Below are 24,377 nucleotides of genomic sequence, written 5' to 3' on the forward strand. Positions count from 1 at the left end.
ACCGCAATGGCTCAAAATAATTAAGGAAATATAGTTTTATATAGGATGCGAGCTTACAATCAATATCTCCAAATCATCTATTCTAAAACATTGTGGGAAAAAAAACAAATTGAATTCACTGCGCTGTCGCACAGGGGAGGAGCGACGGTATGCGATGATCTACGGTGTATGACATGCTTTCGCTTTTCTCAGTAATTACACTGCGTAGGATATACCTTCAACAACCCGCGAGCTCTGTGTCAGTCAACTAGCGCAGACGCATCTAACTATATAGCTTACGTCTACACTCGTAAATTTCGACCAACTGACTTTCTTTTTCTCTCTTTCTGTGGCGTGCACCAAAATATCTGTATTGGGGCGCTTTTGCATTCCTCATTGGACTGCTGCATCTGCCGGTCGGGCATTAAACCGGCAGCCTCATGCTCAGAAGCAGAACGCTCATCCATCAATGCGGGTGTTTTTGTCAACACAAGTGGACGCCATCACACGTTCGTTAGCCACGGAAACGAAGCAACGAAACGAAGACTTCAGCATGCACCGTTCGCTTATCTACAATAAAGTTGTGCGATTTCGACGATTATTGGTTGCTTATACGCTGCCTACAGTGCCTCGCGTCAGGATGGGTCGACGGGGTGATCGCGCCATACATCATTGATTATTCGGGGCTTAACCAACGGCGCGAAGGCCCTTATTCTGCTCAAGCGGCGTACAGTGTGCAAGGCAGCCTGCACCAGCAAGGACATGCGCCGAGCCCATCGTATCCTCGAAACAGCAGCGAAACACATCAGCACTTGCTTTTAGATTGCACACCTTTCAGCAGTCTTCGTGCGTGATGCTGAGAAGGTGTCATCACTTCGTTGCATCGAAATCGTTGCCCACAGAAGACTTCCTGTTTCCAAGATGTCGAGCTTCAAGTCACAACGTGGCCCACGAGTCGGCTGTGTAATTTTTCTCGACCACAGTTCTTGGCTGCCGCTTATAACGATGTCCCGGCGCCTGTATTTGCTGTGATGTGTTTTACTCCTCTCCTTCTTCTCTATTTCCCTTTTTTTTAATTTCCTCTTCTTCAAACAGATGGATGTAGTGCCGCGTTCTGGAAACAGTTGGTAGCCTGGGGCCCGCATTCTCAACAAAGGTGTCACGCCGAAGCTTTTCACGTGGTAGCAGGTGTCAGCCAATCGTGATCTTCGACACATCAGTAGTGATAACTCACTGGCTTCAGGCTCCTCGCAATGTATGCGTGAGAGCCTCCGCAACGGGACCCTTGAAAGCAAATGCTCAACACGTCGAACATTGCATTTTCCTTTTGTGGCATACCTCTCGCAAGCAGACTTTTTATTCTTGACTTCCTGTTGGAAAATCACATAGTTATATGGATCGATGTGCAAAGATGACATGTCGGAAACCTAATACTAAACCTAATACTGCTTGTAAACGGTAGTTTACAAGCAGTATTTTGGTGCATGTTAACAATATAACGGACAGAAACGAACAAAATCATCTAAGGGACGCGATACGAATACTCCGAGAAGAACGACTGCTCCTCCGATACCTTTTTTATTCTCTCCTTTGGTGCGGTTCGCCTCACAGTATTTTTTTCTTCTGGAGAAATAGCCCTCTCTAATTCACTTGACCAGAGTGCAAATTTCCGGTCAGAAAAAAAAAAATGGGAACCACGCGGCCCTGTTTAAACTGTCCCTCCCTCCTCTGTCTCACTTATGTAAAAAATGTAAATAAAATCTTAAGCACCTAAAGCCTACTCCATTAACTCCGCGCTTACTCAGGATTCCGTTGGTCAAAAGGTGAATGATGGCCCACTTGACCTCACGAACTCATTAAATCGGTTGAACAATCTTTTCCGAAACGCTGCATTCCGAATGACGCCCTCGAACAGCTGGCGGCCCCCGGTCCGGCAATTCTCGCGGTATCTCCGCCCACAAAAAAAAAAGAAAATCTAGAGAGAGAGAGAGAGAGAGAAAAGAAAGAAAACAGCATGTAGAAGCAGAAACGAAACAAAAGCTCAAAGAAGAGACAATCGCAGAGAAGTTTCTGCTCGGAAGTGCAAGGTGCAACCCTGATATCTTTACGCTCCGTGCCTGCGCGACCGCAGACGCGCAACTGTAAACCGAGCCCACGGCGCGCATACGCACCCCCCCCCCTTCCTCCCCCCTACCTCCCCCACCGCCCTCGAGTCTCCCCAACACTGGCCCCACGACGCGCTCGCGCTACGCGTCCACCCATCCTTCTTCTCCGGTGCCCGGCACGCAACCTCGCGAGGTGGGCAGGATGTGCGACCTTGAGAGTCGTGACCTCTGGGAGGCCTGCGCGCGTAATGGAGGCCTCCCCTTCTGGGCAGGATGCGCGAGCATAAAAGGCGAAAAGAAAAGGCGCTGCCTCAGTTCGGAGCGCGTGAGGGACAGGCGGGTATGGAAAGAGAGAGAGGAGGAGGTAGTGGAATCCATGCAGAACACCGTCCGGGACTGGCCGTGGTGAGACAAAAGCAAAAAAAGAGAAACGCGCAAATAAATAGGGACGACGAGTAGAATATAAGTGGGCAGAGGAGCAGACACGCGGCTATTAGACCCAGACGGGTTGGCGTCTTTGCTTTATGAGCGCCCAAGGCTGGCCGGCGCCCCGATGTACGGACACGCACTGGGGGCCGCCTTCTCTCTCTCCCCCTCCCCTTCCTGCGTCCTCTCCATCCCGAAAATATCAAGGCCGTTTACCGACCTTGCGTCCGGAGAAGGAGGACAAAAAATACAAAGAACCGGACAGGAATGTTTATGTTTGGTGAGTTCAAGTGGGATAATGTTTTCTCGGCGGTCGAGGGGGCCCCTCACTGCCGCCGCACCAGATGGGCGAAAAAGCGTTTGGATACCGCGTGTCCTGCCCGCCGTAGTACACGCACGGGTTTCTTCCTCGTCTTTTTTTTTCCCCGTTCAGGCACATCTGTATACATGGTAGTTGACATTAACCACTTTCACGTTGATGATCGCGCACCGGTATAAGGGCACGTTTAACTTCGTAATAATGATGATAATAATAATAGTATTCGACCCTAAGTTACCTATAGAAACATGATGGAAAATGCTCTACTAAAACGGAGACTAAGCAAGAACAGAAGGACAAGCGCCTTGTCCTGTGTTCTTGCTTATTTTCCGTTTTAGTAGCGTTTCTTCCATCATGAATGTTCACCAACACGCCCTACTGACAGCTGTGACCAAGCCATCTGTCTGCAAACTCTGTTTAACAGGAGGCCCCTCGGGTATGTGCCATTGCAGGCAACGTCAGAGCAGCAGATGTAGTTTCGACGGATGTCTTCGCATTCATCAAATAGCACAACGCCAGAAACGAAAAACTCCGGATTGTCATCTGCGTACACGTAATGATCTGTATTGCCATCAGAGAGCACAAGCTGCGACTGTCTAATCGAAGCCGGGTAGTAGTGAAGACGCACGCACCTATACTGTAAAATAATTTACACCCTAAAAAGTGAAAAAGGGCGTACATGTGTCTATAACTCCCACCCTTAGGGTGTCCGGCATAATTAGATAACACCCTTAGGGTGGGAGTTATAAACCCATTTACACTCTTTTTCACTTTTTAGGGTGTAAATTATTTTACAGTGTACTTGGCGAAAATCCTGAGACTATGGAGTCAGGATAATGTTGCGATTCGTTGTTTCTTTCTTCTTTTTCCCCGATTCGTCAGGGATTCGAGCACCGCTCCACCCATCACCAGAATGAGTCGGTCGTGAGCGGTGAATGGCAAGAAATAAACATAACGGATGCCAAAGGTATCGTCAGGTCATATACCGACTTAGCAACAGCTTCGACATATCCGGCCCTAAATTGTCATGTAAAACGCAGTGGCGATTTAGTTATTCCGTAGCCTCGATCGCGCAATGCAGGATGAAAACTTTAAATGTAGACAAAGAAAAAGGATGCCTGCCGTCGTGAACTACGAGTACTCAACTGATAACCCCGCAGTCGACTGAACGTCTTCTTTTACCTTTCTTCTTTCCGTTTTCTTCTTGAATTGTCATTCTGAATTGCTCACATTTCGGTAACCTTGTCGCAACGCGTGCAACATGCACACACACGCATAGGTTATTGAACAGCATATTATTGTTTCGAAGCGCGCGATATCGCTTGCAAGCGTGCAAGATCGCTTGCATGGGGTTTGTATATTAACCCCATGCGCAAGCGATCTTGCGCGCGACAGCGACGACCGACGCGATAGAGATGGATGTTGCGTTCACTCATCGCCTACTAGTTGTGCCCCATGCGAGCGACGACTTCGAGCGACGTCTCCCCGGTGTTTCCGGTATGAGGGCAGCAAGTACGCGTCGTAACTGGCGTGACGCGTGCTTAGATAAATTAAATTGGTGTGTTTTACTGTAAAGAGCAGCATAGGATATTTCTGCGATCTTGCAGTAGGTTCTTATCCTTGCACGTACAAAAATCCAATCGTTTGCTCGTTCCGTGCGACAATCGGTAGTACTCGAGTGCACGTCCAGTTCCGGCTTCGCGCTATTGGCTAGTCGCTCATAGCACTTCCGGGAGACGAGCGACGAATTCTAGGTTTCCGGAACCGAGCGATCGAGCGACAAGACCGAGCGATCTGTTCGAGCGACGGCCCGTTTCGTCGCTCGAAGCCGTCGCTCGTCGCCGTCGCGCACAAGATCGCTCTCGTGGGGTTTAGCCTTTAGCCTTGATAATAAAGGGCTCTTAAGAAGTTCCGTGTCCCCGCTCTTCCGATGGGCGACTTATCTGTACAGCGCTCCATGTCGTCGTTACTTTCTTTTACTTGTTACAATTCCAAAATAGCGAGCGTATTGGCCTCGAGCTCCACCACTGGAAAAGCTGGCGCCACCGTCGGCGTGACGTGCTAGGAGGGATCACGTGGACATAGCGGCCGCGTCGGCTGCTTCGGGCGCGCCGAAGCGAGCTGAAAACGAGCTTAAATTCCCTCGTACGCTGAGGTTTTCATTTAGTGGCGAAATTTTCCCGCTTCGAGTGTCTCCTTTACAACGCTTAAGCACTACAATAGGTAGTGGCTGCCTTTGAAGGCGCGCGACATGGTAGGCTACTGCTCGGTGCCGCAGGGCCGGACGCACGTAACGGAGGCCGGTGTCAGCCTTATTCGCACGTATACCCGCAGGACAAGCTGGGTGAAGCTTGGCTCGCGAAACATAAAACCGGCAAACAGTCATCGGCTACAAGTCGGGTATGCAGCAAGCCAAGACGCGAGGAAGATTTCTGCTACGACGCCCAGTCGGCGACGTTCTGAAAACGCGCACTGAGACGCTCGCGCGAGTCCGCTGCCCGACTAATGTCATGACGGTTTAGTCTATGAACTTGTGATATTATAGATACTGGCAATTTCAGTGGAGTGGAAAGGCAGCGGTAAGAAGCACATTTAAAGAAAGCATGGCATATGGTCATGTTTGTGTTATGAATTAATGCACTGGATTACAAAAAAGGAGAAGCGGGAAATTGCGCGCTGAGAACGCCGATAAACATACAGTGCGACGCAACTCGAGAAATAGTATTGAAAGATCAAAGAATTTAGAAGAAAAAAAAAAGATTGAATCGTCGCGACGGCACATCACAGTCCCGTAGGCGTCAAGTCTCTACAATGAAATTATTTTTGAACAGCTTTGATAGCGCCCACGCAACAATGGTTGCTTGTATACTGTCAAATGCTCATATTCTGCGGCCTTAAGCTCATGGCACGGTGCGAAAACGCGCGCGCGGAAAAAGCGAAACAGTGCGCGGACAAGCATGCAGACGCGCAGTCGGTCGCTGCGAATCTGCGCGATCGCTGCATTGAGGCTTCATTCTATTACGCTCCATTTAGTTATACAAACACTATAAGAACATATTTCACATAGTTTGCTCTCAGCGTTTACCTACCCTTCACGCAAGAAGCCGGTTCGGGAGACTCCATCGCGGCGACCGCGCGCAGTGGCGTTCACTGTACGTATTCGGTAAAGAGATCGCGGCTGTAAACGATTGTGTGCTTTCAGTTTGCCAAAGATTATTATTTAGACAGTAAGAAACTTCTCTCGTTTCGGAAGTACTTACAGAAATGTCCGGCAGAGCTCGCGCGTGGTGTTTTCAGTGAGCGCTGACAGCAAAACCTATGAGGAGCGCGCCACGTGATCCCTCATACTACGCCAGCGAGGCGCTTCCGATAGAGGGCGACTCCGTAACTCCTCGCCGCCAATAGTGAGATATATGCAGAGGAACGCAGCCTCATAGCCTAACATGTTGTTTTGCAGTGCAGCCGGTTGGAGCTGCAGACACCATTCGGTTAGAGCTACTGTATGTGCTTCCCTTGTATATGCTCCCCGTAGAGAGAGTATACGGTAACTCTACATTCGGTGTCTGCAGATGGAACAAATACTCCTTAGACGGGACTCCTTAGGTGGAACAAATACCGAGAAAAGAAAGGAGATGCGAGTGAGCTCATGCAAGAGAAAAATAAATACACAAGTGAACGTTGGGCGCACAACATTTGCAATGGAGACTAATGTGCACCAAGAAGATTCTGGAACCATGTAAGCGCACTCAGCGCTCCAACTAAATATTTGCAGACAGCTATAAGGGATGAAAACGCAAACATCCTCAAAGGAGACGATGTGCTGCGGTACATCAAAGACACTGTTAGGACTAACTTCGGCATAAAAGAAAGCGTAGTTCAGTCCCAAACAGATCTAGCATCAGCAGAGAAGCCTGAGAGATCAAAATTTACCATAACAAACTTTTACTGGGAAAAAAAGCAGAAGACAATGTCCCTAATAACACCGCCGCAGGACCCGATGAGATCTCAGTGCAACTAACCAAAACCTCGGTCCAAAGAACAGGGCGCTGCTGAGTAATGCCATTGGAGAAATCAATAAAATGAAGAAAATTCCAGTTGGATGGCGTGAAAGCAAGATAAGCCTCATCTGCAAAGGCAAAGGCGATAAGTATAGGACGAGCTCGTACAGGCCAGTTCCAGTAACGTCAGTGCTGCATATAATGGCTATGCAAGTCATAAAATTAGAATTGTTCAAATGGGCTGAAACAAGTGACGTACTTGGGGAACTACACGATGGGTTCAAACCAGGAAGACACAGATAGTATTTTTGTTCCAATTCTGTGCATATATAGGTTTCAGTAGCTCAGAATATAGACCTTTATGGATATCACTTCTAGGTATTAAGGGAGCCTGCGACAACGTGCACAGGGAGTTGTTATGGGATATTCTCAGGTACGAAGGCATAGATGAAGATCTCGGGGAGCTGCTGAGGGAGATATATGGAGACAACCGAGTAAAAATTGTATTGAAAGGCCGAAGATGTAATGAAGTGTGGTGGAAGTTCACCAAGGACTGAAGCAAGGCTGCCCTCTGTCTCCAATGTTGTTCACGCTTGCGTGTTCGACAGGTTGCGTGTTCGAATCACGTCAGGGTCGCCACTTGTAGGCTTATGCCTCAGGCGCGAAGGAGAGAGACAGGTGACCCGAATTGACGCCGGCATAGAACTGCGAGCCGCGACTTCGCGTGCCATGGCCAAGCGGCCATCTTAATTTTCTTCTCACGCGGGAGCGCGCTGTCCGGGTTCTAAGCGCCGCCCAAGGGAGGGCGCTACAATGTTAAGGGCATAGAAGGGCAACTGGAAAACAGTTCATTAGGATTTGATTTATCATACACGCATAATGGACAAATGGTACGTGCGACAGAAGTTCCCCAGACTGGTGCATGCGGACGACCATATAGTGCTACTATAACGGACAATGCAAGATATTCACAGACAGTTGCGAACATATGTGTCATTGCAGCGAGAAATCTGGGCCTTAAGTTTAGCACACAGAAATCGGGACTTGTGATCTTCAATGAAGAGACGAGTAATTACGGAGTGTCGGTTCAACGACAAGTCGTACTCATAGTCAAGCAATATAAATACATCGGCGTATACATAAACGAAGCAAGGACTTGCTCAAGCACCCACCAAGATAATCTGAATGTAAAGGAGAAGCGTAATGCAGCATTAGTGAAACAGAGAGCACTTTGGTGCCGCAATAAATATGAGGTGGTGCCCGGAATCTGGAATGGAGTAATGGCACCAGCGCTAACGTTCGCAAATGGCATTCTGGGCTTAAAATTGGATAGCTTGTCGGGGCTGGAAGTTAAGCAAAGATCTGTAGGCCGGTTGGCTTTGGGAGCCCACGGCAAAACCGCAAATGAGGCAGTGCAGGGGGACATGGGTTGGGCCGGCCTCGTTTGAAGTCAGAGAAGCACAGAGCAAAATTTGTTTTGAAAGAAAACTCAGGAATGTGGATCAAAATGAACGGGCTGCTAAAATACACAAGCATATGTAACTGAAAAGCGTGGACACAGGACGGAGGAAGAGGTCAAGAAGGTCGGCAACTAAGTACATTGTAATTGAAAGCGTAAATGGACAATCAGGAGTCATCCGAAAGGAAGTGAGAGAAACAGAGAAAGTAAATTGGATGCAAAGAATAGAAACTAAAACGACCATTGAGATTTACAAGAATGTGAAGAATTAAATTACAAGGGAGAATCCGTACAATAACACGAAGGCAAGTGCTTTGCTATTTGAGGCTCGAGCTGATTGCCTAAGGACAAAAATATACTGGAGTAAATATTCGCAACTAGATGAGGCGTGTGTGCTGCAGCAAAAGTCCGAAGACCACTCAGCACATCCTAACGGAATGCGAACGGATTCACGCATTCGCGTACTCTTGAGCAAGCTGCATACTGCGTCAGTGCGAAGTCCACTGCAAGGGCTGGATGCTCTTAATCCAGCGTTCTGCTAGTTTCGAGTAAGCCCCATGGCTCCCCCGCAGCCTCCTATTCGCACAACGACCACTGGCCCCTAGATCACCCCACATAACTTCAACACACATCACCAGCTATGTGACTTGACTTTGCTGTCACAGCGCTTCGCTGCACACGCAGTGTTCACTATCTCCATGTTTCCTCTTTCCAGTTCCCCTTCTCCTTACCCTCAGTGTAGGGTAGCAAACCGAATGCTCGTCTGGTTGACATACCTGCCTTTCTTCTCCATGCCTTCTCTCTCAGTCCAGGGGAAGCCAACTAAATGTTCTCAACTGTTTTTCATATCCAAATATTTGGCTTAACCAAGAGTATACTATATATTTTGCTATGCTTAAATCGCGCTCTCAAATCGAGTTCGCATGAATGTTCCTTCGAAATATAGTGGCGGCAGTGCCTCTGCCATCTTATAAGCCACAAGCTTAAGAAAAGCTCAACATAAGACGTAGACGAGATGGGTAGGACAGGCACAGGAAATTGATACAGACATTTCGTAAGATTAAGAAAAAAATGGCTGCGGCTTAGCTCAGCTAACCCTGGATGTTCAAAGCGAAAGCTTGGTTTAGCCTGGTTAAGTCTTGGTTTTACTTGGTTAACTTCTGATTTAGCTGTAATTATTATACTTAGATATACAACGATCGTTAAGCCAGGTATGACGGCTGTGTCTAGGTCGGTGGCTAGACAGTGCTGTGATTAGGCTTGGGTAGACACGCATCGTTCGACGGTGCAACGCCTGTTGTGTCACAGGGAAAGCGCTAGTGCTAGACATGCAAAGAGACGCCGCGAACATGCCTAGGGTTGAAGCACAACGGACAGGGCCCGAACGCCGTCGCTGCATTGACCTCGACGGTGCGACGCCTGTTGCATTCCGGACCCTCCCCAGTGAAGCAGTTCGCCAGGCGATAACCGCGGGGTGGTCAGTCGCCGCTTGGCGACCGTGGCCCAAAGCCTCCCGCTCCCGCGCAACGCTCATAGAAGACGACCTAGCCTCGCTCTCATCCATCCATGGCCAAGCATGCACTGATTAGGCGAGCGCGGCGCTGCAGCCAGCCAGCCAGGCGCGCGACGGGTCACGTGGTCAGGCGGCGGCTAGCGCACGCCATAGAGTTTGTAGGACACTCTTGGTGCACGCGGCGGCGGCGGAGCTCGGCGCGGCGAGTCACTTGATGCGTTGCCAAGGCTACGGCGCAGCTGCGGTCAAATGAAGGTCCAATTCGCGGCGACGGCAAACTCGGCTCCACGCGGCTAGTAAAGCTTTCACTTTAAGAGGAAGTTTTAGCTCGGGTGCTCCTATGTATATACATGTAAAAGGAGAATTCGTTTTTCTCGGCAACCACTGCACCAAATTTGACAAGGTTTGTTGCATTTAAAAAAAAAAAACTTAAAATTTACTGACTGTCGGTTTCGAATTTTTTAGTTAGGTCGTGAATTTTTTATTAAAAATTGGCAAAAATCCAAAATTTGGGAAAAACGAAACTATAAGGTTTACAACTGTGTAACTCAACAAGTAAAAATGATAATACAATTATGTTCATCGCATATGAGACTACATCTAAAGCGGACAAAATTGATATGTTATACATGAATATACAAAAATGGTAATAGGGAAATACAGATTTTGCAGAACCCTTGTAAACAACGTAACAAGTTCACTTAAGATGTAAAATGACATATCGAAATGGTCCGCTTTGAATGATGTAATGGATGCCGCTTACAGAACCACGATATCTGTTCTTGATGCAGAGATATGAATTTGTAAACTTCGTGCTTTTATTTTTTTCAAACTGTCGAATATTTGAAAATCTTTTTAACGAAATTCAACTAAATCGAAATTTCGCTTCCAACAGTCACTAGAATTTAACTTTCTCTCTCAAATGCTGCAAATTTCATCAATCTGTCCAGAGGTTATCTCAGACAAATGTTCTTGCGTTTTACATGTATTTGAATAGGCCGCGTCGGAGTTGGGCCCGAGCTAAAGCTTCCTCTTAAAAGGGAGCGCAATGCGTCAGCGTTCCCTCGATATTGTCACGTCGAAGAAACCAAACGCTGTCAAGCGGTTACAGAAGGCAACAGATTGCGCCTGCTCAGGTGCCGAACTCGCAAAGCTTTTCCTTCGTAAGTTGTCTTTGTTATTATATTGTTCAGCCGCCTTCGCTAATAACAGGTTCTTCATTATCATTGGCTGGCACTTGGTCATATGAAAAATTTGAATGCGAGAGCTCTTTTTGCAAATACGGCAAGTGCGCCTTTGGGCACGTGGCAGTGATCCACTTGCGAACCGTGGTATGCCAAGAGGTTCGATGAATGCAGGCTATTCAAGATCATTGTACACGTTACAAAAACAACAGTAGACAATGAAAAACAACTGCAAGCGCACTGAACACATAAGTAACAAACGTTAACTATATAGGCGAGCGCATTGATGTTACTAGTATAGGGACATATCTTTCCGCCATTTCGCACGAAACCGAGTCAGCGTCGAAGTATATCAGTACGCCCTAACAAGATAAAAATTCAAATTCTCTGTTCAAATAAAATGATTTAGCGTGAACATCAGAGAGGAATTTGCGCTCGGCAGAACAGGCACATAGGCCCAGAACAGCGCTTAGACTTCAAGACTCATCCATCAAGAGAGGCGTGAACAAAGAAATGAAAAAAAAAGAAAGGAAAAAGCAATGAATGAATAGGCATTTGCCTAAAAGCTGACTTCTAAGTGCGAATATACGCTGCTGACATCGAGGAAATGCCACCACGAACAATTCCGCGCGCAGTATAATATTCTTGTAATGACGGAGGTGGCTATGCTGACGTTAAATTTCGCCACATAGGTGGGCGCTGACTCACACGCCATTGCATGTTTTCGCGAATATAGCTTCATATGTGAAGATATGGCTCGCCTATTTCTTTATTCTTTTTGTTTTTTTCGAGCATTTGTGCATCGGAACAAGTGACGCACTTTGCAATCGGTGTATATAGTTCCCATTTATTTCTCTTTCATATATATATATATATATATATATATATATATATATATATATATATGTCCTGTTTCTTCTTTTGTTTATTAAATTCGTTTCGTCATCGGCATCTTGGTTCGTATGTGATTTATTTATTTCACAAATGCGCGCGGCGTACATATACAAGAAATTGTTGTGACAGCCATTTCTTCGAGACACATGCTTTTCGTTCCTCGCGGCCAAGTCGTTATTCACTGCTTGCCTATGCCAGGCTGCTACAAAACTTATAGGGGCTCAATGTTTACAAAAATAATTATTTCACGGACCGTACATACGGCGCGCATATGCAAATAAGTAATACCGTGCATAAGCCCGCGCACACGCGTCGTTTGTCTGCCTTCGTGGCCTTGTCCACTCGCGCTGCAAATGCTGCAATAAATATTTCAGCTTAAACATGGAAAACCTGCGCAAGCATCACTTGCAGGAATTCTTCATATTCACTCTGCTTCCGAAGTGGTGTTATTTCTGCGTGCTTTTTTTTTTTAGGCAGATGATGATAGCGTACCTTTGCAGACACGAGCGATTTGGATTTTTTTGAATTTATTATGTGCACAATCTTTCATGCGAAATTTGCATTTCTTTCACGCCACGCAGTGAACCATTTAGGGGAAACTTCCGAGCTAGCTTTCCCACAATGCACCGTGTTACTTATTGCCAAAATGGTCATAAATGTACGACCAGCGCATTGTTTGTGCTTCCGTGTGTTCCTTATCAGCTTTAACGCAAAAAGAAGGAGGAAATCAGGAGCAGTTGACCAGTTTCCCAGTTATCTCCATTCTGCCGCATTTCGAGCATTTGCGCATCGCGGTAAAGCTGTCTAGGCACTTTTTTTTTCTGTTGGTGTATACAGCTACAAAAATGTACACCTACAATAGGTCCAAATGTGTACCAGAAAACGTTTCGTGTAATCGCTGACCCCACCCATTTGCTTCTAACTGGACTATACAGCGCGGTCATATCACAGCGTTGGAGATATGTCGGAAGCGTATGCGTTCCACGTGCTTGCCGCTGAAGCGCTAATTAAATTAAGTTTTGCTCACTAAGTAGGCGCTGTTTTCCCCCTATAGGCTTCAGACAAAAGTGTTTCTCACAACCAGCTAAGGCATGCACGTTCCAACGAGGCACGAGAAACGATAAAGGTCAGAAGGGAGAGAAACATAAGGTCACTTGCACCGTTTAGATGTGCGTCGATTTGAGGAATGCTGGCATCTGCACGTGAACGCTGCACACATTCCAAGTGGAACGCATGCAACTCATCGAACTTTGGGTTCAGTCAAGAATTTCATCCATCACGGAACATAGCGGAACACCAACAAACATTTAAAATACTGGTAGCTACTCTCCCAATGTGAAGGAATGCAAAGATGCCATTCATTGAGCAGATGCTCACTATACAGGTTGTTCAATGGCGACCCGCTTAAAACGAGCACAATTCGCAACGAAGCCTTGCAGTTTTAAATCTGTGTATTCGAGGGCCTAACGTTGAAAATTCTCTATTAGCTCTCTTAAGGGCGTTAAAATGCGAAATGCGCATGTGTAGCATTCTTAACCCTGACAACTCGCCGCGGTGGCTTAGCGGTTGTGGTGTTGAGTCGCCAAGCACGAGGTCGCGGCATCGAATCCCGGCCGCGCCAGCCGCATGTCGGTTGGAAGCGAAATGCAAAAAAAAAAAGCCCGTGTCCCGTGCATAGGGGGAAGGGTAAAGGTCTCCCAGGTAGTCAAAATTAATCCGGAGTCCTCCACTATACACATAGTATGCACGTACGTACGTCATTCAATGATACTCCGCGAGTTCCGGTTTACGGCAGCGCCATCTTGGGGCCTATGCGCACGCCTGTTGATAAGATACCCCAAGATGGCGGAAGCAGATGACAGCAGCGGATGTGACCTCACGTGCATACTATGTATATGGCGTGCCTCATAATAAAATCGTGGTTTTTGCACGTGGGATCCAACCATTCATTAATTTATAACCCTGACACAAAATTATGAACCTTCAGCGGACACAGACGCTTTCACAGCGTGTGTGTGCCTGTGTGTTCATCACGATTGGTTGCTACCTTCGCTCTCTTAATAATAGTTCTAGCGTAAGAACGTTTCATGAATACGGGCACTCATTCGAAGGGTATACTAAAACAACCAAAAGTAGTACTTCGACCGTTCAAATAAGCGATTTTGCATTTTTGGTAATATAAAGCCTAAAGTCATACGTCGATGTTCTATATAGACGAGGCAACCTAAAGTTTGCCCGCGCGGCACCAGCGCCGAATGCTCCCCTAGCGGACCGATGGAAGTTTGGAGGGTCGTCGCTGCGCTAGCGCGCGCCTGTGTTCTGTACGGCGGGAGCGCTCGTGCGCGTGGTTTTTGCGACGCCGAGTGCGACCTCATCAGCCAGGAAAGGTGGCACGCAATACTGATGTGTTGTTGATTGCCACATCAGCCTCGAAAACACGAAAGGTCCTACGCCGCCCGTGAAGTTCTACAGATTTCCCGGGAAGTGGTACGAGAAGGACAGACGACAAGCATAGATAACTGCAGTGCGCCGAGTCAAGTAAGTCTCATACTTTCGCATTCGCGTGTAATATCTTGAAAGCGGAATAGTCATATGCCTGTTTTTAGTGCACGGCCGTTTGTTTAGTCGTGTCGCGTTGTTGAATTGTGGTGGCATGCGCCGTTTGTTAGCGGTAAATGCAGGCGTGTTGCGCCGCTAAGCTCTACGACGCGTGCTCGATTCCCAGCCACGGCGGCCGCATTTCGATAGGGGCAAAATGCAAGAACACCCTTGTTACCGTGTGCTTTGATTTTTGTGCACGTTAAAGAACCCCCAGAGCTTAAAATTATTCCTGATACTCCCCATTACAGCGGGCTTCATATTGATTTCGTGGTTTTGGCACGGTTTTGGCACTTGGAACCTCCGAATTTATTTGATTGCACTGTGCCTTCCCTCGCGATTGGCATGGACGAGCTCAAGAGAATTATTTCCTTTTTCCAAACGCTGCAACTTAAATTACTAGTTGTGCAGGTAACGAAAGGGGCCGCGCGCTACTTGTGTGTGGTATCAGACCGTATTTAATGCAAGCCGCGGTCGTCGCGTGCGTCGGGAAGCGGCAGATCGGAAAGCAGCCGCTCGAGACGTGCGCGTTATGTTTGTTGTTTTCCCATGCTGTCTAAGTATCTAAGTGTGCAAGTATCGTAACTTGTAGTGGTAGCACTCTTGTAAAATAATATATGCACATAATCACAGGAACGTTACCTTTGCAAACATATTATTGGGAGTAATTTAATCCCCACAACAAATAGGCACACATACTGTTTCATTCATATGCGATGCAGAGGGAAGCGGCGCCAAACAGACCAATGGCAATCACAACAGTCTTCTCAGCAGTCAGCACCACCGGGACATGTGCTTTCCTACTGCAGCGACGCAGCTCTTGAGCAGCGGCAAGACACGTGTGAAACAGACTCCAGAACAAGCCTTTGTGAAGTGACGGAACCGTCAAGAAGCAGCCCAATGGAGCTGCAGTCATCGAGTAGTATGACAACAGAAGTTCCTGCTGCCAGTGTGACTTATGATGTAATTGAAATAAATGTGGCTAAATTTCTGAACATAGTGCGTACCTCTAACTCGACGTCGTCTACGATCTTGTCGGACACCTGTGACACGCACTTGGCTTTCACTATCACATCACCGTCCACAATTAGTTCAACGCCGTACACGTTCGGAAGCAGACGCTCCCCTATCTTGAGGTTGCCGCCACGAAAAAAGCTGTCGGCGTCGGCAGCCTTCTTGAAACCGCACGGCAACCTTTGCATGGCTGTTGCGCAAGCAGGCGATCTGCCGCCGTCGAAAACGGAGCGCCGTGAGCACGAGCAGCGAAGAGAAGTGCGGACAACACAATGTAAACAAAGCGGAGACTGCGCCACGGCGCGACCGCCCGGCTTGACGCTTCCACATTGGGGGCGCTGTCAAGAGGCGCAGTAGCGCCGCCTGGCCATGGTTTTCTTGTCTATACCGGTTGTTGTTTTTTAACACTATACAGAATTTTTAAACATGGCCTGTGGCGGATGGCATAGAATTGTAGCCATTGCGCTGGATTACTCAGAGTGGCTGACATGTAAGCGAAATCAAAATGCATAATCGGCTAATTAGGAGGATTCACTAATAAAACTCTTTACTTAATTATTTGCTTTGCAGCGCATATTGCGATTTACAAATTGCAGCCGGTGAGTTCGCGAGGCGTATGCACTAGGAACGAATCTTTACAATGGCACCAATTTCGAAATATTATTTTCCAAAGTGTGGGACGAAATACGTGGGCGTTCCACTTACCTTTGTGCTTCAATGCACAAAACGGCGGGTTTGTTAAAAAGAAAGTAAGTGGAACAAAAATTCATTTTTACCACGCGTTTCACAGCGCACATTTCAAAACCCGTGCGACCCTTGGGATTCGTTACGAGCGGATATGCATAGCAAACCCGCCGGATACAATTCAGAAATTACAAGAAGTGCCGTAATTTAATTCACTTAAAATGATACTTAGTGGATTTTGTTAATTAGTAAATTATGAATTTCAATTCCTCGTGCGAGTAATGCCCTCCGCTTCGAGTAATCCAGCCCAAGGACTGCGATACGCTATCTGCCACAAGCGATTTTTTCTTTAATTCTGCGTGTTCTAAAAAAAAAGAAAGATAAAGACATCCCATATAGTATATACTATTTAAAATAAGAAAAACGACAGCGCTGGAGGGCTTGCTTATTATTCTTCAAAAAAATAATAATACTTCGCTTAATAATGCCGACCCCCAGCTGTCGCTCGAAGGAAATGCACCACGGGTCTCGGCATAATGGTGATTGATGGGCCCCATGCATGCCATTAACGACGTGCCCCAGTCAAGCCCAATCCCCTATAGACGAACAGACGGCGTCGACCGTTCTCGTGGTTTCGATGACGCACATAATGTCCTTCCTCCTTTAACATATCGCGCATATGCGGAGCTGGAGTGTTGACATATGTGCAAAGAGGAGCTTTGATATAATGAGATGACGCTGTTGCTGCAGACAATTTGACGCACGCTCTCAAATTTCATGCATGTGCGTCTATATACATATACGCACATGTGCAGCACGTCACTGCGTTTTGTCGAGAAGTTAAAATGTTGCTCGCAAACGAGACAAAATCAGTCGGTGCAAATGTATGTGCACCGAGCACTGTGCAAAATGTTTAGAGAGAGATCGTGAAAAACAGAGAAATCTTAGTGACGAGATACGTGGTCCTGGTTGTGAGAAGTGATTATCTATACGGAGCTTCAATCAATGCATAAATGGGTGAGTCCTGCTGAGAACTTCCTGTGCTTTCATATAGCGTGACGACGGTGCTAACTTATCGAGAGCCCCGCGAAATAGACGCGGTGGGACGAGACAGCTTCCAACTCACAGAGCGCGTGAGCTTTACTCGTGTTCCCGACTTTTGCGCTAGTTGGAGTAATATTTTTGACGCCCGTCTCGAAACGCAACTGGGAAAGGAGGAATCAGTAAACTGTCTCCATATATAAACGTGGCGGAACGACGTGTTTGTCCAAAAAGTAGTGTTTCCATCCGAAAGGCGAAGCATCCATTGCGATAGCAAATCCTGTACAAGGTAAGGATAGTAGCTATATCGACCGTCTAAACTTGTAAACATCGCTTACTAACTAAATGAACAAGCACGGTGTCACACACGCACCTACAAATATGAACATATCTCACTCAATGACCTCGGACACTCGCTATCAAAACGCTAGCGTGTGGTAAGAGCGGTAGCAGCAGCGAGCGAATTGACCTTCGAGTTGCCACTCGCTTCAGCGCGAACTAAGCGGCGATAACACAGCGCGCACGAAGCTATCAGGCCTCGGGGCACTTAGACTCTGTACCCATCGGCTGTGGCTGAGCCGCCGGAGTATTCCCACTTCTCCCGGTGCCTTGCGCGCGAAGAAAGACGACGCTCTTCCTCCCCGCCTTCCTGCTTTGCTCCCGCGAGATCGAGCCTCCATCCTCGGCTTACCCTCACACCCTTACCCTCGCTTACCCTTACACTCCCACTCGCAGCATACGGCGCGCGGCCGCGATGTTATCGCACTTAGACTTTATACGGAACGTTACGGCAATGGTGACAACGCGCCTGGAGTCCCCATATAATTGATATCACAATAAATACCAAACTATGCATCGCACACGTAGTCTGATTGTGACTATACTATACTAGCCTTGAGAATTATGAGCCAAATTCTCGCGTGTGACGTCACTTGGTGACTGGGCGGCCGCTGCGCACGCTTGCCCGCTTACGTGAAAGCTGCTTGACGCGTCCTATATCCATGGTCTCCCCTTTGCCGGGATTTGTGACACCCTCTGATTCGGCAAGCTGGTGCTACAGTATAGTGCGCGGAATAAATAGGATATATAGGGCACTCAACTTCGTGCGCCTCCGATACATCTGGCTGGATAAAGATATGCAAAATCTCGCTGCAACCATTGACAAAGTTGACCGAGGTAGAAACACATCTCGCTGCCGCATTCTTGTACTTCAACATTTTGTAAACTTGTAGGAACAATGAAGACGACAATAATTCGAACAATGTAGTAAATTGTCCTTCTGCGATACCAAAAAGAAAGAAAAAAGCCACTTTTAAGCATCAAAAGGAACAAAAGATGGAAAAAATGGAAGACGGGTGGCAACGCCGACTTCCAATTTCCCGCACCAGCTTGCTGTGACGTCATGGATTTTGAGAGCGTCTGCTCGGGTCCAGTTGATTTGTTATCGGTAAAGATGGACTGCATTGTGTTCAAAGGGAATCGAAGACGGAACCTCGCAAATTTTAAGAGATTTAAAGCGAAAGCTTTACTAACCGCGTCGAGCCGAGTTTCGCCGTCACGAACAATTTGACCTTCATTTGGCCGCAGCTGCGCCGTAACCTCGGCAATGAATCACGTGACTCGCCGAGCTCCGCCGCCGTCAGCTTGGTGCATGCGCTCTTCACGTTGCCCCGATACCACGCAACATGGACCCTAACGTACACTCCGGCAGGAGGAGAGCAAGGGCCCAGTACATGGAGGAAGCGTTCAGGTTCAATATACTACGGCCCGTTTTACGGACGCCGCCATGTATGGGACGAACAACAAGGGCGCAGTTGCAGTGGCATGCGACCACCGACGCCACGTTTCCTCCGCGGTATCGACCCGCCCCTGCACGATTACAGAAGCCGAAGAGCTGGCCATCGCGTTAGCCATCCGCGAGGGCCTACACGCAAACCAACCACGGAGATCCTCGCGGATTCCCAGAAGGCCTGCCACAACTTCCTACAGGGTAGAATTGGAAGACCTGCTGCACATGTCCTAGCCGGAATACTCAAGGAGGACTCTGAGGACTTCACCACCCAAACCATCATCTGGATACCGGGCCACACTGGTGTCACGGGCAACCGTGACACCAGCAAGCCGACAGAGCAGCCGACACTGCAAGCCGACAGAGCAGCTCGAGGATTCGTACGTAACCGAGCACTCATCACGCCGGCTGCAGAAGACCTGGACCCTGTCGACCTCGAGTATTCAGCCATCGTGAACTACCACAGAGGGCGTCGCTTGCGATATCCACCACCCCATCGAAACCTAAAGACAGAAGATGCCGCTGCCTGGCGTAGGCTCCAGACAGGCACTTACACGAACCTACACATATTACATCGGATACACCCCACAGCCCACAGGGACGAATGCCCATGGTGTGAGTGCACACCAACCCTATAGCACATTACGTGGGAGTGCACACTACACAACATAGAACACCCAGACACGAACACCTCGAGGGAGCAATGGGAGGCACTGCTGTCCAGCTCGGCCCTCGACGACCAGCTCAAGCTGATAAAGAGAGCTGAGAAGATGGCAAGAGCCAGCGGAGCCCTGGACTAAGGGCCCCGACCATTAGCGGTTTTTCTGTTTATTGTTTTATTAAAGTTTAGCTATCTATCCGCATCTGGGTCGCCGCCTGACCACGTGACTCGCCGCGCGCCTGGCTAAGAGGAGCGCAGCGCTCGCCAAGTCACTGCGAGCTTGGCTATGGATGAGAGCGAGGCTAGGCCGTCTTCTCTGGGCGTTGCGCGAGAGCGGGAGGCTTTGAGCCGTCGTCTGACCACCCCGCGGACATCGTCCGGCGAACTGCTCCACTGGAGAGGGTCCGGAATGCAACAGGCTTCTCACCGTCGAGATCACGACTGCGTTCGCGCCCTGTCCGTTTGTGCTTCGACGCTGCACATGTTCGCGGCGTCTGTTTGCATGTCTAGCACTTGGGCTTACCCTGTGGCACAACAAGTGTCGCACCGTCGAACAATGTGTGTCTACACAAGCATAATCACAGTCTTGTCTAGCCACCGACCTAGACACAGCCGTCATACCTTTCTTAACGATGGTTGTATACCTAAGTATAGTAATCACAGCTAAATAAAAAGTTAACCAAGTGAAATCAAGACTTAACCAGGCTAAACCAAGCTATCGCTTTGCATATCCAGGGTTAGCTGAGCTAAGCTGCAGCCAATGTTTTCTCATCCTCAACAGCCAAGGTACCAAACACTTCAAAATCCATGACGTCACACTGACGTGCCAGCGCTGGGTTTTCAGCGCGAGGGTAAGAAAAATGAAAGTTTGGCCTTCATTTTTTTCAATAATCCACCTATTATGTTAAGAGACAGAAAGAGAGTGGTTTGGATCGGAGAGCAAACGGGTATAAACGACATTCTAATTTACATCAGGAGAAAAAATGGAGCTGGACAGGTCATGTAATGCGCCGGTTAGATAACCGTTAGACCATTAGGCTTACAGTATGGGTACCAAGAGAAGGGAAACGCAATCGAGGACCACAGAAGGCTAGGTGGAGTGATGAAATTAGGAAATTCGCAGGTGCTAGTTGGAATCGGTTGGCGCAGGACATGGGTAATTGGAAATCGCAGGCAGAGGCCGTCATCCTGCAGTGGACATAAAACAGGCTGATCATGATGACTATTACCCCTTAACTGACGAAAATAGAGTTCGGAATGAATACTTTATCAGACTAAAGTGATCTGGAGCGGAGTTCTGTAAGTGTCCAGCTAGTGGACAGTCCATTTCGGCCGTCGCTGATTCGCTGGAGCAGTACCAGGGAGGAGGAGACTAGCTAGGGGCGCCTTCTAGTGCCTCTATGTGTGCCGACTGATCTCCACTATAGTTACTGTATTAGGAGCCTATACAGTACTCCCTAAAGGGAGCTTATGGGTTAACTCTAATCTCCACTAGGAAGGTTACCTGTGACCTCCTCGCTGGTACATTTGTCCAGCCAATTAGCAGCATTCGAAATCGACAGTCCACTAGATGGGCACTTACAGAATACTCCCATCCCCACTGGTGCTTCTATCACCTTTTAAAATTGGCTTTACAACTTCCCTCAATTTACTTACAACTGCGTCAGACGGCTCCCGAGTTATAAAGACTACGCTTGCTTAAGTCAAATCCGCTGGCGAACTCAGCGTTGAAGTTCGTAAGGGCTAGTGACAGTTACTGTTCTGCACCTTATTTATTTATTCAATTTTATGCATTCTCGGAAGAAATGTCATTGGTCTATAGCACGCCCTTCCCTCTGCTTTCTGACAGGAATGTCATGCGCGTATTAAATGATCACTCAACTCCGTTTCCGACAGGAAACGTATGGGACACATAGCACTAATGACGCGCTAAAGAGAAGCATTAATTTATGCCACATCGCTGCAGATAACGCTTTCAGAATAGCAAACAGGTCACGCAGTCTTGTCGTGAGTGGGAGCTTGGTATGCCAAGAAGGACGTAAACAGTAAAGGCATGTGGCGACGTCGTCTCGAAAATTCCCGTACCGGTTTTCCGCGACGTCATAGAACTCGCCTGGCAAAGGCTAGTAAACTGCCTGACATTTGGGGTGAAAACAAATTACATATTATTCGAAGGTACACGGAAGCAAAACATGGTGACTTGTTGACTTTTCCCGCACGAAAAGTAACCAAGTATAAAATACTGCGATATTTTATTTTCACCCATGACGTCACGGACAACTGCGTTATCAACATGAAAGAGAAGTGCGCGCCATCATTTATGTTCGCTAATAAGTTCTTTCTTTCCGCTGAAGGAGGAAGAGAAAACAAAGAGAGAATTCAGGGATTTTAGCTAAAAATGCGTCCGGTTGGCTACGATACTCCGGGGGACGGGAAAGAGGGAATAGAAAGATGAAATGACTAACCATGGGGTCTTCAGTGAACCTTTAAGGAAAGGTGACAGGCGGAAGAATGACCAAGAATATTTGTACATCCGAAAAGATCATCACTAGAAGGTCAATGAAAGACTTGAAGAATTGACGACACATCCGGAATTTTATACAGCGAGCGCTGCGAAAGGTTCCCATCAAATGAGCCACGGCGCAAGGCGTACGCTCTTGTCCTTTATACGGAGGACGCATTTCACATTCGTGTGTGGGAGACGTCTAGATAGACGTCCAGCGCAGCCATGCATCTACGCTTCCTAGGTAGCATCCCTCTTACTTACTGACACACACACACACACACAAAAAAAAAAACGTTGCTTCAGTGACCTGACGACAGCCGGCGTATTCAGCATGGCATGACCGCTGTTGAAGTGCACATTTCAAATTTTCGTGCAGACCTACAAATAGTAGCTACGGTCTGTGGTTCCTATGCTTTCATTACTGTCTCTAAATCTGCAAGTTACATCGATTGAATGGTTGTTGCGCGCACTTCCCAAATCACAGGCCACCAAAAGTACGAACGTGAGCGTTTTTATTGACGGTTGTAGTGATGAGAGCGAAGTGTTCTGCATGAGCTTCTCGTTCACACGGTGCGCAAAAAAATGAAGCTGACCGTGGCGCAAGCCCCGGATAGACCAGGTGCGGCGTTGAGTCCCTTAGCCTCCTTACTGGGCATTTCTTACTCGCATCTCATGAGCGGAGCGTGGCGCCTGACCCCCGCTCTTCAGCTTGGCTGAATTGTACGTCCACTTTGCCCCCGGGGCCAGCGCCCGGATCGAAGGCTGCGTGACTCGATCTCCCGATCGGCTGATCACGAAGGCGCGCTAACGAGCTCGCCCTTGCGGCTCGAAAAATAGATATCAGTTACCCGCGCTTCGAGCAACGCGTCCTGGTATCCCCGCATTCCGCGCGGGCTCACGCATATTTGGAGCAACGGAAAACTTCCCCGGCAGCACGCAACACAAGCGCACGCCGTGATCGCAGAGCCAGCTACCTCGGCGGAATGGACGAAGCGGATGGAAGAAAACGGGCAAAACAAGCAAACAAACGCACTGGCTGCCACGGCGCCAGTGGTGTGCGTACGTGTGACTTAACCCGCATGTCCTGATGCAAGACGCCGCGCGCGACTCGCGGTCCTGAAAGAGAACAGCGACCTCCGTCCACTTCCCGGCGACATCCTTTCTTTATTTCATAGGGTGGCCCGGCACTGATCCCTTCCGCCGACTACTCGTCGCCGCGTGCCAGGCAGCGCGTATATTGGTGGCGTCGACGGCAGGTCAACAGCGAGCGGGTGAGCGCTCGAAGAGACGCGCGAATTCCTTTTTTTGTTCTTCTTTGGCAATGCAACAGCAGCCGCAGTCTGCCGGCCCATGGGATAGCAGAAAGATCGACGCCGAACCGTCCACAAACCCCCTCGGACACCTTGCTTGCCGAATGTGGTTTTTGTTGTTGCCCGTTCCCGCGCCCTATGAATGATACGTGGCAAACAACCAGCCACGGCAGATGCGCATGGCATCGCCTGCCTTCTGCCGCGCGCCTCGCGTCCCCGTCCGGCGGCGCCACCTCGGCTGCTGCACTGAGCGCGTGAGCCCTCCTCCGGCTGCCACCGCTCCGCTGCATGCCGCTGCCTCGAAGGGCGGAGCGGCGGCGGCGTGGTGTGAGAGAGGGGGGGGGGGGCGACAGCATTCCAGTTCAACGACGCACGCACACACTCCACGACGTCGGGGGCTTGCGGCTGCTCCTTCTTGGCGCGCGCTTTCACACAAAGGCCCCGAGGGGAATTCCTGCGTGCCGCGCCGGTCGCGTCTCCCGCGGGTTCCTCGGAAAGCAGCGGCGGCTGCTGCGCCCGCTTCTCTCCTACGGGCGGCAACCGCATTCCTCGCGCAGCTGCCGCCGTAGCCGCCGCTCTGCCCGCTCCTTTCCCCCCACCTCTCTCATGCTGTTACGGCGACGGCCGAGCGTTGGCACACGCTCCACGCCGCTGCCGCTGCGTCCTGTGGCTCGGCTTGCTCGTCCCGCTGCGCGGCGTTGTTCTATTCATATCCACCAGGGAGCGCCAGGTCGTAATGTGCCCCGTCCCGTCCGCCTACCCGTGCCGCATCAAGGAATGCGAGGCGTGTGTCCGACGATTGAACGAAACTGACGACGCTGCAGCCTGCGGCACGCAAGCGTATCCGAGAAGGAAGGAGAGCCCCGCTCTCTGGGGGTGTGCGCGTGACGAGGGCAG

At 48.9% G+C, this 24,377-nt stretch overlaps 1 protein-coding gene across 5 annotated transcripts in view; it reads left to right on the top strand.

Moving 5' to 3' along the window:
• Nucleotides 1–24,377, top strand: part of LOC135914201 (angiomotin-like) — a 130,896-nt gene that overhangs the window by 73,945 nt on the left and 32,574 nt on the right. Inside the window, exon 1 of one of the 5 annotated variants that reach the window (XM_065446977.1) lies at nucleotides 17,170–17,190. The exons of the other annotated variants lie outside the window; for them this stretch is intronic. Coding sequence (XP_065303049.1) covers nucleotides 17,187–17,190 — 4 coding nt within the window. The 5' untranslated portion in view covers nucleotides 17,170–17,186. Of the gene's footprint in view, nucleotides 1–17,169; nucleotides 17,191–24,377 lie in introns of those variants that run through there. 5 annotated transcript variants of the gene reach the window in all.

This window comes from Dermacentor albipictus, chromosome 1 (genome assembly GCF_038994185.2).
Source record: "Dermacentor albipictus isolate Rhodes 1998 colony chromosome 1, USDA_Dalb.pri_finalv2, whole genome shotgun sequence".
In the NCBI taxonomy this organism is placed as follows: domain Eukaryota; kingdom Metazoa; phylum Arthropoda; class Arachnida; order Ixodida; family Ixodidae; genus Dermacentor; species Dermacentor albipictus.